This window comes from Macaca mulatta, chromosome 3, assembly GCF_049350105.2.
Source record: "Macaca mulatta isolate MMU2019108-1 chromosome 3, T2T-MMU8v2.0, whole genome shotgun sequence".
Lineage (NCBI taxonomy): Eukaryota > Metazoa > Chordata > Mammalia > Primates > Cercopithecidae > Macaca > Macaca mulatta.
The window spans coordinates 48,453,363-48,471,030 of NC_133408.1; the positions used below are offsets into that span (position 1 = coordinate 48,453,363).

A 17,668-nucleotide genomic window follows, 5' to 3' on the forward strand; every position below is an offset into this window, starting at 1 on the left:
CCTTGGCCTCACAAAGTGTTGGGGTTACAGGCGTGAGCCACCACGCCCAGCCTGAAGTTGCCTTTCTTACTGATGTTCAAGTTATTTAATTTTTTGATAAATTGCTGTTTTAAAGCAACACAGAGGGCCAGGTGCGGTGGCTCACACCTGTAATCCCAGCACTTTGCGAGGCCAAGGCAGGAGGATTGCTCCAGCCCAGGAATTCAAGACCAGCCCGAGCAAAATGGTAGAACCACTGCACTCCAGCCTGGGTGACAGAGCTAGACCCTGTGTCAAAAAAACAAAATAGCAAAACAAACAACCAAAAAGCACAGAAAGACGTGATAGTTTTTTTTTTTTTTTTTTGAAATGGAGTCTCACCCTGTCATCCAGGCTGGAGTGCAGTGGCACAATCTCTGCTCACTGCAACCTTCGCCTCCTGGGTTCAAGTGGTTCTCCTGCCTCAGCCTCCCAAGTCGCTGGGATCACGGGCACCTGTCACCATGCCCAGCTAATTTTTGTATTTTTAGTATAGATGGGTTTTCGCCATGTTGGCCAGCCTGGAGAAGGTCATGGTAGATCTTTTTTTTTTTTTTTTTTTTTTTGAGACGGAGTCTCGCTCTGTCGACCAGGCTGGAGTGCAGTGGCCAGATCTCAGCTCACTGCAAGCTCCACCTCCTGGGTTTACGCCATTCTCCTGCCTCAGCCTCCCGAGTAGCTGGGACTACAGACGCCCGCCACCTTGCCCGGCTAGTTTTTTGTATTTTTTAGTAGAGACGGGGTTTCACCGTGTTAGCCAGGATGGTCTCCTTCTCCTGACCTCATGATCTGCCCGTCTCGGCCTCCCAAAGTGCTGGGATTACAGGCTTGAGCCACCGCGTCCGGCCCGTGATAGATCTTTAAGCAGAGCTATGCGGATGGCGAGGAGGGCCCTGGACCAGCCCGGCAGGTTGGCAGGTTGGGGAAGGTGTCTTGGAAATGGAACCGAAACTGAGTCTTGAAAGTCCCCTTCCAGATAAGAGGGGCTGGGTCCCTCAGGTGGGAGGAGACAGCCTGAGTAACGCCCAGGGCTGAAACACAGCCTGGTTTGCAAGAACAAGCAGTTCTGGGTCGTCTGCCCCGGGTGGGGCCGCACCTTGGACCCAGCCTATAGGCAGAGGCTGGCTAGCCGTTCCCAAGGACTTCAAGGAAGAGGGACAGATTTGCCTTCTGTGTAGAGACCGCCCTCTGGTGGCCACATGGAGGATGGCAGGAGAGAATAGCCCCGAAAGAAAGCGACAGGCTGAGCTCATAACGCCGCCAACGCTGCTGCTTCTTCCCCTTTTTTAAAAGACAGGATTGTGCTCTGTTGTCCAGGCTGGAGTGCTGTGGTGCAGTCTTGGCTCAGCCTGTAACTCCTGGCCTCAAGCGATCCTCCCACCTTGGCATCTCAAACTCTGGGATGACAGATGAGTACTACCACACCCAGCCCATCCCCAGTGTCTGGAAAATGTGCCCACTAGAGAAATCTATTGGCCGGATTGTGACTGGTTGAATGCTCCCACAGCAGGAAAGAGGGAAGAACAAGTGGCCACGTCGAGGCCTGCCTGTACTCCAGGGGTATCCAGGCTGAGGTTACTCAAACCCAGAGCTGATTTATTTTTATTTTTTGACAGAGTCTCACTCTGTCGCCCAGGCTGGAGTGCAATGGTGCTATCTTGGCTCACTGCAACCTCCGCCTCTGGGTTGAAGCGATTCTCCTGCCGCAGCCTCCAGAGTAGCTGGGATTAGAGACACCCACCACTATGCCCAGCTAATTTTTGTATTTTTGGTAGAGACAGGGTTTCACTATGTTGGCCAGGCTGGTCTTGAACTCCTGGTCTCCGGTGATCCTCCTGCCTCGGCCTCCTCAAGTGCTGGGCTTACAGGCATGAGCCACCGTGCCTGGCCTGAACGAAACATTTCTATGCTCCAACTTAAAATGAATGTAGAACTTATTATCTGAGAATGACCCAGGGAAGTCATGGGACTGCCCAGATTTTCATCCAATAAAGGGAAAATTCTTCCCACAAATAAATTTTACAGGATGGTAGAAGCAAATACAGGACATTCCAATTACATTCCAATGAGTTATTCTTGATGAAGTCCTGAATACACAAAGCCAGCCAGCAAATAGGATTGACCAAAGTTGGCGGATACTGTGACCACCCCAGGGCTCTTTTTGTTTGTTTGTTTGAGACGGGTCTCGCTTTGTTACCCAGGCTGGAGTACAGTGGTATGATCTCAGCTCACTGCAGCCTTGACCTCCTAGGCTCAAGAGAGTCTCCCATCTCTGCCTCCCAAGTAGCTGGGATGACAATCATAAGCCACCACATCTGGCTAATTTCTAGTATTTTTCTTCTTTCTTTCTTTCTTCCTTTTTTTTTTTTTAGCCGGAGTTTCGCTCTTGCTGCCCAGGCTGGAATGCAATGGTGTGATCTCGGCTCATCACAACCTCCGCCTCCTGGGTTCAAGCAATTCTCCCGCCTTAGCCTCCTGAGTAGCTGGGTCTACAGGCATGTGCCACCACGCCCAGCTAATTTTGTATTTTTAGTAGAAACTGAGTTTCTCCATGTTAGTCAGGCTGGTGTGGAACTCCCGACCTCAGTTGATCCTCTCGCCTTGGCCTCCCAAAGTGCTGGGATTACAGGCATAAGCCACCGCACCTGGCCCTAATTTCTAGTATTTTTCGTAGACATGGGGTTTCACTGTGTTGCTGAAGCTGGTCTCAAACTCCTGAGCTCAAGTGATTCTCCCACCTCAGCCTCCCAACATGCTGGAATTACAGGCGTGAGCCACCATGTCTGGCCACACCAGGGCTCTTAGACCATTTAGTCTCACCCCTTCACTTTACCAGTACCGTGCCTATAAGGATGATAGTGGTGAGGATGATGATACAAATGCTGACTGGCTCCTATTTTGTGCCAGTCTTTGTTCTAAATCCTTAGATCTTAATTAAGATTTAATCTTCATTTAATCTTCATAAACATCTGTAATTTTGAGCCAAATGCTAAACTCAAATACTGAGCAAAAAAGAAAGAAAGAGAAAAAAGAATGCTGTCTTTTTTTTTTTTTTTTTTGGAGACGGAGTCTCCCGCTGTCACCCAGGCTGGAGTGCAGTGGCCGGATCTCAGCTCACTGCAAGCTCCGCCTCCTGGGTTTACGCCATTCTCCTGCCTCAGCCTCCCGAGTAGCTGGGACTACAGGTGCGCGCCACCTCGCCCGGCTAGTTTTTTGGTTTTTTTTTTTTAGTAGAGATGGGGTTTCACCATGTTAGCCAGGATGGTCTCGATCTCCTGACCTCGTGATCCACCCGTCTCGGCCTCCCAAAGTGCTGGGATTACAGGCTTGAGCCACCGCGCACGGCCTTTTTTTTTTTTTTTTTTCCCAGAGTCTCACTCTATTGGCTAGGCTAGAGTGCAGTGGCATGATCTTGGCTCACTGCAACTTCTGTCACCAGGGTTCAAGTGATTCTCCTGCCTCAGCCTCCTGAGTAGCTGAGACTACAGGAGAGCACCACCACGCCCAGCTAATTTTTGTATTTTTAGTAGAGACAGGGTTTCACCATGTTGTCCAGCATGGTCTTGATCTCTTGACCTCATGATCCACCTGCTTCGGCCTCCCAAAGTGCTGAGATTACAGGCATGAGCCACGGCGCCTGGCCGTAAGCTGTGTTCTTAACTCTATCTTTCCTTCACTGGCGATGGTACCATTTCCCCGTCCTGTTAAGTGTCCTTCACTGCTCTTACCTTTAGCTCTTGGAATTCCACCATCTACCCTAACTTCACCTCCACCTAAATCCTGTTCACTCTTCAAAGCCTGCCCCTCCACAGATCCTCCCTCCTAACTCCACCTCAATGCGCAACAGCTCTTTGCTAAGCAGATGCCTTTATTTAAGGACAAAGAAGTAAACAGGCAAAAGGAAGAGGCTTGTCCAAGGTCATGCCACAGACTGAACTCTCACTGGGAGGACAGGTCAGGGTCCTGATACCCGACCTAAGGCAGCGGCTTTGCAGCACATCAGGATGGGGGTGAGTCATGCCTGGCCATTTTCACTTCCAGAACGATTATAGATTTAACAACTTTTTTTTTTTTTTTTGAGATGGAATCTCGCTCTGTTGCCCAGACTGGAGTGCAGTGGTGCGATTTCAGCTCACTGCAACCTCTGCTTCCTGGTTTCAAGCGATTCTCCTGCCTCAGCCTCCCGAGTAGCTGGGATTATAGGCATGAGCCACCATGCCCGGCTACTTTTTGTATTTTTAGTAAAGAGGGGGTTTTGCCATGTTGGCCAGGCTGGTCTTGCACTCCTGACCTCAGGTGATCCACCTGTCTCAGCTTCCCAAAGTGTTGAGATTACGGGCATGAGCCACCACACCCAGCCTACTATAGCTTTAACAACTTTTTTTTTTTTTTTCGAGATTGAGTCTTGCTGTGTTGCCCAGGCTGGAGTACAGTGGTGCGATCTCAGCTCACTGTAACCTCCACCTCCTGGGTTCAAGCAGGTCTGCCTCAGCCTCCCGAGTAGCTGGGATCACAGGCACATGCCATCATGCCCGGCTAATTAGCAATATTATTTTTTAATTTTTGTAGAAATGAAGTCTCACTATGTTGCCCAGGCTGGTCTTCAACTCCTGGGCTCAAGCGTTCTTCCCACCTCGGCCTCCCAAAGTACTGGGATTATAGGCATGAGGCACTGCGCTGGGCCCAGAACTACCTTTTATTGGAGGCATGGAGTCCACAGTGGATGGAGGTCTCAGTGCCTTAGGCTCAGGGGCTCAGCATAAGGCCTAGATGAAGGTGAGGCAGGTGGAAGCGGGGACCCCACAGCTTTCCTTGTGCTCCTCAAAGAGCTGCTCCAGGGCCTTCATGTAGAGGGCATGATAGTGATTGACTTCCTCCTCAGTGGGGCGGAGGCGCTGGGGGACCGGGATGGGGCGGCCCACTGCAGGGAGAGGGAGACATAGGTGGGTGAGGGGTCCCTGATGCCCACTCAGCGGCTGGTGGCTGTCCCCCTGGAGGTGGGCACTCACCCACAGTGGTGATGGGCGCAGCAAAGGGCAGCAGGCCCCAGGAGGTAGCTGAGAAGAGGCCGCGACCCCAGAAGATGCAAGGAGAGAAGCCCATGAGCTTCTTGAAGGTGAGCTGGCACCAATGCTGCCAGGAGCCTGTGGCAAAAGCCTTAAGTCTAAAGATGTCATTCTCCCCAAAGGAGTACACGGGCACCAGGGACGCCCTGGGAATGAGCAAGAGAGAAGAGGGGGCTCAGGCTGCTGGACTGCTCCCAGATGGGCACCCCCAGAGGCTGCAAGTCCCTCCCACTACGTCCAGATGCTACTTTCCAGGGCCATTCAAAGCATATGACTATGGCTACAAAGAAAGATCTAGAAGGCAGGACTCACGTTTCTTTCTTGTTCTTTTTCTTTGTTTTAGAGAGAGGGTTTTGTGACTAACCACACCTGTAATCCCAGCACTTTGGGAGGTTGAGGGGAGGCTCATTTGAGGTCAGGAGTTGGAGACCAGCCTGGCCAACATGGTGAAACCCCCGTCTCTGCGAAAATATAAAAATTAGCCAGGTGTGGAGGTGCGTACCTGTAATTCCAGCTACTACAGAGGCTGAGGTATAATAATTGCTTGACGCTGGGTACGGTGGCTCACGCCTGTAATCCCAGCACTTTGGGAGGCCGAGGCGGGTGGATCACAAGGTCAGGAGATCAAGACCATCCTGGCTAACACGGTGAAACTCCGTCTCTACTAAAAATACAAAAAATTAGCCGGGTGTGGTGGCAGGCACCTGTAGTCCCAGCTACTCGGGAGGCTGAGGCAGGAGAATGGCGTGAACCTGGGAGGTGGAGCTTGCAGTGAGCCGAGATCGTGCCACTGCACTCCAGTCTGGGAGACACAGCGAGACTCCGTCTCAAAAAAAAAAAAAAATAATAATAATAATGATTGCTTGAACCTGGAAGGCAGAGGTTGCAGTGAGCCAAGATCGCACCACTGCACTTCAGTCTGGGTGACAGAGTGAGACTCTCAAAAAATAAATAGCTATACGCGGTGGCTCACGCCTGTAATCACAACACTTTGGGAGGCCCAGGTGGGTGTATCACCTGAGGTCAGGAGTTCAAGACCACCCTGACCAATATGGTGAAACCCCATCTCTACTAAAAATACAAAAATTAACCGATGTGGTGATGTGCACCTGTAATCCCAGGTACTTAGGAGGCTGAGACAGGAGAACTGCTTGAACTCAGGAGGTAGAGGTTGCAGTGAGCCAAGATCGCATCACTGCACTCAAGCCTGGATAACAGAGCAAGACTCCATCTCCAAAAATTAAAAAAATTAAAAATTAGAAAATTTAAAATAAATACATAAATTAAATTTTTAAAAAAGAGACAAGGCCTTGCTCTCTTGCCCAGGCTGGAGGGCAGTGGTACAATCATAGCTCGCTGCAGCTTCAACCTCCTTGGCTCAAGTCATCCTCCCACGTCAGCCTCCCAAGTAGCTGAAACTTCAGGCGAGCACTACCACACCTGGCTAATTTTTTTAAAATATATTTTTGTAGAGAATGAGGTCTCCCTATATTGCCCAGGCTGGTCTTGAACTCCTGGCTTCAAGAGATCTTCCTGCCTTGGCCTCCCAAAGCACTGGGATTGCAGGTGTGAACCACCACACCCAGCCAGGACTCACTCTTCTTGAATTGTGTAGTGGGCCTTCTCATAGTCATTTTCTCTCAGTCTTTGCAATAACAACATTGTGGCAAGGTAGGTATCAGCCCTCTTCACAAGTAAAGAAACAAGTCTGGCTGGGCATGGTGGCTCACGCCTATAATCCCAGCACTGTGGGTTTTGTGACTAACCACACCTGTAATCCCAGCACTTTGGGAGGCTGAGGTGGGCGGATCACTTGGGGTCAGGAGTTTGAGACCAGCCTGGCCAAAATGGTGAAACCCCGTCTCTACTAAAAATATAAAAATTAGCTCGGTGTGGTGGTGGGCGCCTGTAGTCCCAGCTACTCTGGAGGCTGGGACAGGAGAATCACTTGAACCGGGGAGGCGGAGGTTGCAGTGAGCCGAGACCACGCCATTGCACTCGAGCCTGGGCCACAGAGCCAGACTCTGTCTCAACAACAATAACAAAAAGAGAAACAAGCACAAGGTTTTGCTTTTGAGATGGGGTCAGAGAGGGAAGACAGGGCTTCTGAGCCCGAGGGCCCTGCTATTTGCATTATGGTTTTGTCTCCACGGAGGTGGAAGGGAGGCTGGGGTAAGCCGGCCCCATGTTTGGCACCGAGTCATGCCCTGGAGAGCCCACGTGGGCCTCGGTGCAGGGCACGGCGCTGGTCTCTGGGGACCCAGATGCCCCCTGCAAGGACCTAGATGTCTGGGGACTGAGAGAGGGCATAAACCAGCAGAGAACTGACAGGTAGTGCCTGCCCGCGCACTCACCCGTGCCTCAGCGCCAGGCGCACGAAGCCTTTGCGCTTCTGGAGCGTGAGGCAGTGCTCCCCGGGGACTGAATACAGGGCCTCGTGCGCACCCCCCACCATGATGACCACCGCCTGCCCGAGCTGGGGCTGGGACAGGATGAAGTCCAGGCTCTGGCGGCTTACGGGACAGAGTCCTGTGGGCAGGAGGAGGTGGAAAGTAGTCCTCATCTGCCTCCACTGCACCCCCGCCCCTCACCCAGCCTTCAGTTTAAAGCCATCCCCATCTCCAAGGCAGGGAACCTACCCAAATTCTCACTGCAAGTCTGGCCAATGCTCAGGCTGGCCCCTGTCCTGGGTGGGGGACTTATTATGGGGGGGGATCCCAGGTGGGCTGGGGAACATCTGGTTAGGAGTCGCCTCCTCCCATTGGGCTCACCAAAAGACATGATGTAGTCGCGATAGACCGGGAGGTAGAAGAGGCCAGCCAGCACGGCTAACCGGGGCCGGAGCCCTGGGAAGAGCTGGGAGAAGCCATTGCTCTCGGTGGAGAAATTACAGAGGAAGCCTGTACACATGATCCCATGAGGGTGGGCGCCTAGCACGTAGTTCTGATCCGGGGGCAGCTCTGCCGTTTTCACCAGCTTCCGGGTGTTAAGCAGGATGAATGGAGGATGGAAGGCAAGACACTGGTTGAAAAGAGGGGCCCTCCACCCCAACAGAGTTCCCAGTTAAAGGTTCTTCAGATACGGTCAAGGGCCCAGGTTTGTTTTCTGTTTGTTTGTTTGTTTGTTTTTGAGACGGAGTCTCACTCTGTAGCCTAGGCTGAGGTGCAGTGGCGCGATTTCGGCTCACTGCAACCTCCGCCTCTCCGTCCAGGTTCAAGCTATTCTCCTGCCTCAGCCTCCCTAGTAGCTGGGATTGCAGGCACGTGCCACCATGCCCAGCTAATTTTTGTATTTGTATTTTTAGTAGAGACGCAGTTTCACCATGTTGGCCAGGTTGGTCTTGAACTCCTGACCTTGTGATCTGCCCACCTTGGCCTCCCAAAGTGCTGGGATTATAGGCTTGAGCCACCGCACCCAGCCTCTTTTTATTTTTTATTTTATTTTTTTAGGGACAGGGTCTCACTCTGTTGCTCAGGCTGGAGTACAGTGGTGCAGTCATGGCTCACTGCAGCCTCTAACTCCTGGGCTCAAGCGATCCTCCCACCTCGGCCTCCCAAAGTGCTGGGATTATAGGTATGAGCCATGGTGCCCCACCAAGGGCCCACTCTTGAACATCATCTACTCCCAAGTCGGGCGCGGTGGCTCATGGCTGTAATCCCAGCACTTTGGGAGGCCGAGGCAGCTGGATCACTTGAGGCCAGTAGTTTGAGACCAGCCTGGCCAACATGTTGAAACCTGTCTCTACTAAAACTACAAAAATTAGCCAGGCATGGTGGCGGGCGCCTATAATCCCAGCTACTAGGGAGGCTGAGGCATGAGAATAGCTTGAACCCAGGAGGTGGAGGTTGCAGTGAGCTGAGATTGTACCACTATCCTCCAGCCTCCGTGACAGAAGGAGACTCGGTCTTAAAACAAGGCTGGGTGTGGTGGCTTATGCCTGTAATCCCAGCACTTTGGGAGGCCAAGGCAGGCGGATCACGAGGTCAGGAGATCGAGACCATCCTGGCTACCATGGTGAAACCCCATCTCTATTAAAAATGCAAAAAAATTAGCCGGGCATGGTGGTGGGCGCCTGTAGTCCCAGCTACTCGGGAGGTTGAGGCAGGAGAATGGCATGAACCCGGGAGGCGGAGCTTGCAGTGAGCCGACATCGCGCCACTGGACTCCAGCCTGGGTGACAGAGCGAGACTCTGTCTCAAAAAAAAAAACAGAAAAACAAAAAAAACAAAAAAAACCCCACCATCCATTCCCTGTCCCCTGCCTGAGTTTAGGCAGCAAGGAGCTCTGGCCCCAGCACAGGGAAGGGCTACTAGGTGTGGGAGATGGGGAGAGGGAGGAAGCAGTTTCTTCAGAGTGACCCATCACCTTGACAGGATAATAGTCCCTTAGTTGTCTCCAAATTGCCTGGTTCCTTATCCACTCCGAACGCCTTCCACCTGCAGACAATGAGATACTGGTGGAAGAACCCCTGGAGCCACCTCCCCTTAACCCCCATGTCCCCACCATCTCTGGCTACCTGGGCCCCCATCCGGAGCTCACCTTGGTTGGGTGTGTCCCAGTCCACGTAGAGCCACACCAAGTAAACAACAGAGAAGGTCCAGAGTGATGTGAAGAGGAGAACAAAGACAAGAAGGGAGAAGAAAGGGCCTGGGTGAAGGATGAGGAAGAAAAGAGTTCACTTCTGAAACTCCATCATTCCCTCCAGCTGCTCCCTTCCCTTCCTCCCCTTCAGATCAACCAGGCCCTCTCCCAGACCAGTCACCTGCTCACTGTCCTTAGGCATGCAAGCCAGCAGCCCAGCCACTCTCCCTCCAAGGCCTACTCCCCTGGCAGACCCCAGGCACCCATGCCTCCCCTGCTCTCACCCATGAAGAGGAAAGTGAGCACATATTGGTAGGCGCCCACTGCTTCTAGATACTGCTTCTGTAGGGTTTTGGAGGTGGTGGGGGGCGGCGGGGCTGTGGCAACTCCCATTGTAGAAGCTCCCCTCTTCCAGCAGGACCCTAGAACCCGGAGGACAAACGATGAAGGCTCGGATGTGGACCTGGGCAGACTTTCTCCGTACAGCAGCCCAACCTTGGGGGCCTGGCTAAGTCGCAAATCACCTCCCGGAGTAGCGTGTGTCCCCAGGTGTGTGAGTGGGGAGACCTTTGGATTCAGAGCCCCAGATGTCACTGGGTTTTTTCTCAGCCTGATCTTTGAACTTCCTGTCAGTTACCAGCCTGGGCTGGCTGCTGGGTGGGGCTGGGAGGTGTAAAGGGTGTGCAAGGGAGAGGTGACACCTGAGTGTCCCAGGAATTGATGTTGGAGTGGACAAGAGTGATCTGGCTAGCCCAGCCATTGGGTCCCAGGCTCTGGCAGGGGCCATGAGCCCTGCTGAGACTATTTGACCTCTAGTTGGGGGGCAGGGCCTGGTCCACATCTCCAGGAATTACCCCTACCTGGACCTCCCCTGCTGTGCAAATACACACACATAGGCTGCAGGTCTGTTTCCCACATTTAATTCTTCTTCTTCTTCCTCCTCCTCCTCCTTCTCCTCCTTCTCCTCCTCCTCCTTCTTCTTCTTCTTCTTCCTCCTCCTCCTCATCGTCCTCCTCCTCCTCCTCTTCTTCTTCTCCTTCTCCTCCTTCTTCTTCTTCTTCCTCCTCCTCCTTCTTCTTCTTCTTCCTCCTTCTCCTCCTCTTTTTCTTCTCCTCCTTCTCCTCCTTCTCCTTCTTCTTCTTCCTCCTCCTCCTCCTCCTCTTTTTCTTCTCCTCCTTCTCCTCCTCCTTCTTCTTCTTCTTCCTCCTCCTCCTCATCGTCCTCCTCCTCCTCCTCCTCCTCTTCTTCTTCTTCTTCTTCCTCTTCTTCTCCTCCTCCTCCTCCTCCTCCTCCTTCTTCCTTTTTTTGAGATGGAGTCTCACTCCGTCACCCAGGTTGGAGTGCAGTGGCACGATCTCGGCTCACTGCAACCTCCATCTCCTGGGTTCAAACGATTCTCCTGCCTCAGCCTCCTGAGTAGCTGGGATTACAGGCGCGCCACTATGTCCGGCTTTTTTTTTTTTTTTTTTTTTTTTGTATGTTTAATAGAGATGGGGTTTCACCATGATGGCCAGGCAGGTCTCCAACTCCTGACCTCAAGTGATCCACGTGCCTCAGCCTCCCAAAGTGCTGGGATCACAGGGGTGAGCCACCGCGCCCAGCGGCCAGTCTTTAATTTCACTCCTCCACCCGCAGTCACCCAGGGGACAGGCGAGGCCAGGCGGTGGGGCGCGCCTAGGTGGAGGACCATGTGCCTGTCGGCGGGGACACCATAGCGCGCCTTGTGCGCCTCGAAGACTGCGTGAGTTGCTCCACGTAGCTTGCTTGCAGCCAGTCCACCTGGGCCGGGCTGGGCTGGGGGCTCTGGGGCACTGGAATCGCCGCCCTCACAGCGGGCGGGACCGGACGCGATCGGGGCTGGGATCCCCGGCCCGCCCCCTCCCCTCCCCTCCCTTCCTCCTTCTCTCCCTTCCGCCCGCGGGGATCGGCGGGGACAGAGTTCAGGGCTGGCGCGGTGGCCAAAGGCCAGTCTGGGTGGCGAGGCACCAACGCGGGACGGGGAGGGAGCGGGCACAGGGCAGGAATCGCGGGACAGAGGCAGGGGCTCACCGACGGTGCGGATGGGCGCGCGGAAGGGCAGCTGGAGGCCCCGGCGGCCAAGGAACAGCGGCAAGGCCACGCTTAGCAGCGGATGCAGCGCCTCCTTCGCCCTCCGCAACACGAGCCCGGCGGGTTCGGGAACTGCTGGAAGAGCTCGTTCTCCCTGGAGAAGACAGGCATCAGGGAGGCCGCGGGGGAGCAGGGCGCGGCTGACTCCTGGCCCCGGGGTCCGCGGGTGGCGCCGCTCTCCTCCTCCCCGGCCCGGCATCCCTGGCGTCCCCACCGGGCCACGCTCGGGTCCTCACCCAAGTTCCAGAGCTGACTTAACGAATCCCTTCTGATTCCGAATCCGAAAGCTCTGTGCTCCGAGTTTTGCCACCAGCGCCTCCAGGGGCCTTCCCACGGCCAGGACGGACACCTGGCCACCCCTGAGGCAATGCTGGCCTTGTCAGAGGAGACCAGACCTGGGGAGAGGGCAGAAGTTGGGGGACTCGAGCCTGGGTCTTATTTATTTATTTATTTGGGGATGGAGTCTTGCTTTGTTGCTCCAGCTGGAGTGCAGTGGCCTGATCTTGGTTCTCTGCACCCTTGACCTTCAGGGCTCAAGTGATCCTCCCACCTCAAGCCTCCCAGTAGCTGGGACCACAGGTGTGTACTACCACACCTGGCTAAATTTTTGTTTTTGTTTTTTGTTGTACATGTGGAGATAGGGTTTCACCGTGTTGCCCAGGCTGGTCTTGAACTCCTGGCCTTAAGTGATCCTCCCAAAGTGCTGGGATTACAGGTGTGAACCACCACACCCAGCCAAAGCCTAGGACTTGGGAAGAAGAGCGGAGAGGGCATGGGGAAGAGAGAACTGGGTCCCAGAGCCTCCCAGGAGGAAGATGGTGGGACAGCAGCAAGGTCCCCCTCTTCTCACCACCTGACATGATGTAGTCCCAGAAGAAAGGGAGATGGAACCAACAAGGCAGCATGAGCGGGTGTGGCCGGAGCTCGGGGAAGAGGCAGGAGAAGCCCGTGGGCTCTGTGCAGAAGTTGGCGAAGGCTCCCACAACCAGGACCCCGTGAGGGTGGAAGCCAAAGAAGTAGTTCCAGGAGGGGTGCAACTCTGCAGTTTTAACCAGCTGAGGAGCAGAGGGGCGCACCCCACCCCAACAGTGAGATTGCACTTTGGGAGATGGTGGTCCCAAGAGTCTATTCTGAAGCCCCAACTGCACCCAGTACCCCACTGCCCGAGGTCCTCACCAAGAGGGGAAAGTAGTCACGGGAATGTCTCCAAACTGCCCAGTTGCGAACCCAGGCAGATCTTTGGCCTCCAGCCCTGGGTGTGTTTCTATCCCAATAGAGCCAGGCCAGGTAGAGGACCACCAGCATCCAAGCCCGGCCGAGGAATGCAGGGAGCCAGGCTGCTGGGCGTACCTGGGCTGGAAGACGGGGCAGGGGGAGCTCACAGTACAGGTGTGTAAACCTAAGTCTTCCCTCTGCCCCCTTCCATCCCACCTGCTCCCCAGACTCCCTCCCTACCCCTCCTCCCTCGGGGTAAAGGAAAACAGACCACCAGCTGCTGGGGCCCTGCCCAGATCCCCAGGCCTTGGGGACTCATGCAGCCCTAACAAGGAGAAAACCCATTGCAGGACAGCAAACACTTGGAGACCCCTTTGGAGAAGGCTGGAGGAGGCCACCATATTCTGGAGGAATGTCACACAGGGGCCCCCCCAATCTCTTAAGCACACCTCCTTTTGGCCCAACACACTGGCCCTGACCCTTGACCTTGGTCCCGCCCCCATTTTCCGCCCCCTTTGCAGCTCTGCACACTGGAGCCCATGCTCCCAGGGAAGGAAGGGTTAATCACTACCTGGGCTCACAAGGCTATGATCAATGGGACCAACAGAGATGACCAGGGGTGTGGCCCGGAGCCTGGGGGAGGTGTTTGAACTCTGCAGAAGTCAGGGGGCTGGTCAGTTTCGGTGGCTCAGACCTATAATCCCTGCACACTTTGAGAAGCCAAGGATAACTTGAGCCCAGGAGTTCAACCAGCTGGGGCAACAAAGCAAGACCCCATCTCTACCAAAAGAAAAAAAAACTCAAAAAACATTAGCCAAGTGTGGTGGCACATGCCTGTAGTCTCAGCTACTTGGGAGGCTGAGATGGGAGGATTGGTTGAGCCCAGAAGGTTGAGACTGCAGTAAGCCATGATTGTACCACTGCACTCCAGCCTGGGCAATAGAGGCTGTCTCAAAAAACAAAAACAAAACAAAATGAAACCAGAAAACACACACACACACACACACACACACACACACACACACACACAAAAAAAAACCAGGACCCTCTGGGAAGGAGAGAGGTGGTCTGAATGGGGTGTCCTATGAAGGGCAGGGTTCCTGCATGAATCGAAACAGCCTGAAAACCTGCTAGTCACCGAGGCTGGTCCCTGAGGCCCAGGACATGCAAGAGCAGCATAGGCCTCTGTGGGAAAACACTTGCCAAGAGGTGTTTTCTCCTGTCCCTACTCGGCTCACCGCCATCCACAGGACATGGGACAAGGGTAGTGGGGCCCAGGGTGAGATGGGTTCCAAAGTCTGGCCAGAATGATGCTCAATCCCATGGAAACGTAACCAACCAGATAATCAGCTCCACCTAGCAGGAAGGAAGGCTCCTTAAAGGAGGTTTTCCCTGAAGACTAGAGAGGAGAAAGAAAAGGGATTCCAGGCCAGCCATGGAGGCTCACATCTGTAATTCCAGCACTTTGGGAGGCCTAGATGGGAAGATCACTTGAGGCCAGGTGTTCGACACCAGCCTGGTCAACAGAGTGAGACCCCCCCATCTCAAAAAAGTCAAGATAAGGCCAGGCGCGGTGACTCACACTGGTAATCCCAGCACTTTGGGAAGCTGAGGCGGGCAGATCACTTGAGGTCAGGAGTTCGAGACCAGCTTGACCAACATGGTGAAACCTTGTTTCTACTAAAAATACTACAATTAGCTGGGCATGGTGGCAGGTGCCTGTAGTCTCAGCTACTCGGGAGGCTAAGGCAGGAGAATTGCTCGAGCCTGGGAGGTGAAGGTTGCAGTTAGCTGAGATTACACCACTGCACTCCAGCCTGGGTGACAGAGTAAGACTCCGTCTCAAAAAAAATAAATAAAAAGGCTGGGCATGGTGGCTCACACCTCTAATGCCAGCACTTTGGGAGGCTGAGACGGGTGGATCACCTGAGGTCAGGAGTTCAAGACCAGCCTGACCAACATGGAGAAACCGCGTCTCTACTAAAAATACAAAATTAGCCGGGTATGGTGGCGCATGTCTATAATCCTAGCTACTCGGGATGCTGAGGCAGGACAATCACTTGAACCCGGGAGGTGGAGGTTGCCGTGAGCCGAGATGGCACCATTGCACTCCAGTCTAAGCAACAAGAGCGAAACTACATCTCAAAAATAAATAAATAAATATAAAAATAAAAAGTAAATTAAAAAAATAAGAGGATTATAGATGTGGATGGTGAGATGTTGGAGGCAAGAGATGTCTTAGGAGAGGTGAACAAGCCTGTTTGATATATGTGTGTGTGTGTGTGTGTGTGTATATATATATATATATACACATGTATGTATATATATATATACACACACACATATATATATATTTTTTCCCCAAGATGGAGTCTCGCTCTGTGGCCCAGGCTGGAGTGCAGTGGCACGATCTCGACTCACTGCAAGCTCTGCCTCCCGGGTTCACGCCATTCTCCTGCCTCAGCCTCCTGAGTAGCTGGGACTACAGGCGCCCGCTACCACACCCAACTAATTTTTTGTATTTTTAGTAGAGACGGGATTTCACTGTGTTAGCCAGGATGGTCTCGATCTCCTGACCTGTGATCCACCTGCCTTGGCCTCCCAAAGTGCTGGGATTACAGGCGTGAGCCACCGCACCCGGCCTATATATATTTTTTGAGTCAAGGTCTCACTCTGTCACCCAGGCTGGAGTGCAGTGGCTCAATCATAGCTCACTGCAGCCTCCAACTCCTGGGCTCCAGTGATCCTCCCACCCGAGCCTCCTGAGTAGCTGGGACTACAGGCGTGTGCCACCATGCCCAGTTAATTTATTTTTTTAACTTTTTTATTTATTTAGAAACTGATGTTTATTTTCCATCAACTTTATTTCCATGTTGCTTAAGAGCCCATGCAAGGGCCGGGCACAGTGGCTTACGCCTGTAATCCCAGCACTTTGGGAGGCCAAGGTGGGTGGATCACCTGAGGTCAGGAGTTCGAGACCAGCCTGGCCAACATGGTGAAACCCCATCTCTACTAAAAATACAAAAATCAGTCGGGTGTGCTGGCACACACCTGTAATCCCAGCTACTCAGGAGGCTGAGGCAGGAGAATCAGCTTGAACCTGGTAGGCGGAGGTTACAGTGAGCCAAGATTGCGGCACTGCACTGGGCGACAGAGCGAGACTCCATCACAAAAAAAAAAAAAAAAGCTCTTGCAAGAACAGCTTAAGACCATTCAGTGGTTGCTCCTACCCATCCAGTGGCCTTAGCAGTGGGAGCTGCAGACCAGTCTTCCGTGGCAGTGCTCCAGTCTTCAGTAGGGAACTGCTGGATAGTCACAGAGGGCACGTATACACCTTCAGACCAGTCTGCAACCTCAGGTTGAGTAGCAGTGAACTCAGGAGCTGGAGCAGTCCATTCACCCTGAAATTCCTCCTTGTCACAGCCTTTTCAGCAGCAGCCTGCTCTTCTTTTTCAATCTCTTCAGGATCTCTGTAGAAGTAGAGATCCGGCATGACCTCCCATGGGTGTTCACAGGAAATGGTGCCACGCATGCACAGAACTTCCCGAGCCAGCATCCACCACATCAAACCCACGTGAGCTCCCTTGTCATTGCTTGGGATGGCAATGTCCACATGGCGCAGAGGAGAATCCGTGTGACACAGAGCAAGGTAGGTAGGTTAACGTAAGATGCCTCTGTGAGAGGCTGCCGATCAACCCTGGGGTGAATAAACATAAGAAGCCGTGGCTCCCGGAAGACTGCCTGGATCTGGTTGGTGAAGGTTCCAGGAGTGAAGCGGCCAGCAATTGGAGTGGCTCCAGTGGCAGCAGCTAACTTCAGCACGGCCCTCTGGCCAGTACTCCTGGAGGATGTGATGCTGACATCAGCGGGGTTTTCAGTGGCAACAATGCCACGAGCTGCCAGAAGAGGCTTCTCCCAGGTCCTCTTCAGATTTAGGATGTAGGTGCCATCACCTTTCCTTTTATACATGTACTGTTTCATCTGTAAGTCAAGATTGGTGCCACCTAAGTGGGTTCCTGCTGCAAGGAAATTAAGGACATCTTCCTCCTTCATTTGCAGGAGGGACATCAAGGGCTCCGGATGCTGTGAAACTTTGTTACAACAGGAATCCAGAACAACACCAGATGGACCCCTCTGTGGGTAGCATGGAAAGCTTTTTTTTGTTTGTTTTGAGACGAAGTCTTGCTCTGTCGTCCAGGCTGGAGTACTGCGGCACAATCTCGGCTCACTGCAGCCTCCACCTCCTGGGTTCAAGCAATTCTCCTGCCTCAGCCTCCCGAGTAGCTGGGATTACAGGCATGTGCCACCACGCCCAGCTAATTTTTGCATTTTTTGTAGAGATGGGGTTTCACCATGTTGGCCAGGCTGGTCTCAAACTCCTGACCTCAGGTGACCTGCCTGCCTCGGCCTCCCAAAGTGCTGGGATTACAGGCATGAGCCACCATGCCTGGCATATTTTTTTGAGATGGAGTTTCGTTCTTGCTGCCCAGGCTGGAGTGCAATGGCACAATCTCAGCTCACTGCAACCTCCACCTCCCAAGTTCAAACGATTCTCCTGCCTCAGCCTCCCAAGTAGCTGGGATTACAGGCATATGCCACACCTGGGTTTTTTTTTGGTTTTTTTTTTTTTTTTTTGAGACAGAGTCTTGCCTTGTCACCCAGACTGGAGTGCAATGGTG

The 17,668-nt window shown here is 53.3% G+C and overlaps 1 protein-coding gene and 2 pseudogenes across 3 annotated transcripts; all 3 read right to left on the minus strand.

Moving 5' to 3' along the window:
- Window positions 1-4,695: 4,695 nt before the first annotated feature.
- Window positions 4,696-11,733, minus strand: MOGAT3 (monoacylglycerol O-acyltransferase 3). Of its 3 annotated transcripts, none has more exons than XM_077996537.1 (8): window positions 10,526-10,655; window positions 9,950-10,087; window positions 9,624-9,731; window positions 9,450-9,520; window positions 7,856-8,060; window positions 7,439-7,613; window positions 5,028-5,230; window positions 4,696-4,939 (listed from the first exon to the last, which is right to left on the minus strand). In XM_077996537.1, the coding sequence occupies exons 1-8, from the start codon at window positions 10,581-10,583 to the stop codon at window positions 4,785-4,787; spliced, it is 1,113 nt and encodes a 370-aa protein (XP_077852663.1). In that variant the 5' UTR covers window positions 10,584-10,655; the 3' UTR covers window positions 4,696-4,784. The 3 variants fall into 3 exon arrangements, with proteins under 3 accessions (XP_077852663.1, XP_077852664.1, XP_077852662.1); XM_077996538.1 differs by lacking the exon at window positions 10,526-10,655 and adding an exon at window positions 10,190-10,278; XM_077996536.1 differs by lacking the exons at window positions 9,624-9,731; window positions 10,526-10,655 and adding an exon at window positions 11,715-11,733.
- Window positions 11,301-13,219, minus strand: LOC106997583 (putative diacylglycerol O-acyltransferase 2-like protein DGAT2L7P; annotated as a pseudogene).
- A 2,830-nt stretch (window positions 13,220-16,049) lies between these two features.
- On the minus strand, window positions 16,050-17,186 carry LOC719620 (small ribosomal subunit protein uS2 pseudogene; annotated as a pseudogene).
- Between the last annotated feature and the right edge of the window lie 482 nt (window positions 17,187-17,668).

Excerpts from the sequence above, each read along its gene's own strand:
- MOGAT3 (XM_077996537.1), bottom strand. The coding sequence starts at position 10,583 with ATGTGGGAAACAGACCTGCAGCCTATGTGTGTGTATTTGCACAGCAGG. Across the intron at positions 9,732-9,949 it reads GCTCACTTTCCTCTTCATGG|GCCCTTTCTTCTCCCTTCTT; the intron begins GTGAGAGCAGGG and ends TCCTTCACCCAG. Across the intron at positions 8,061-9,449 it reads GGGACTATTATCCTGTCAAG|CTGGTGAAAACGGCAGAGCT; the intron begins GTGATGGGTCAC and ends AACACCCGGAAG.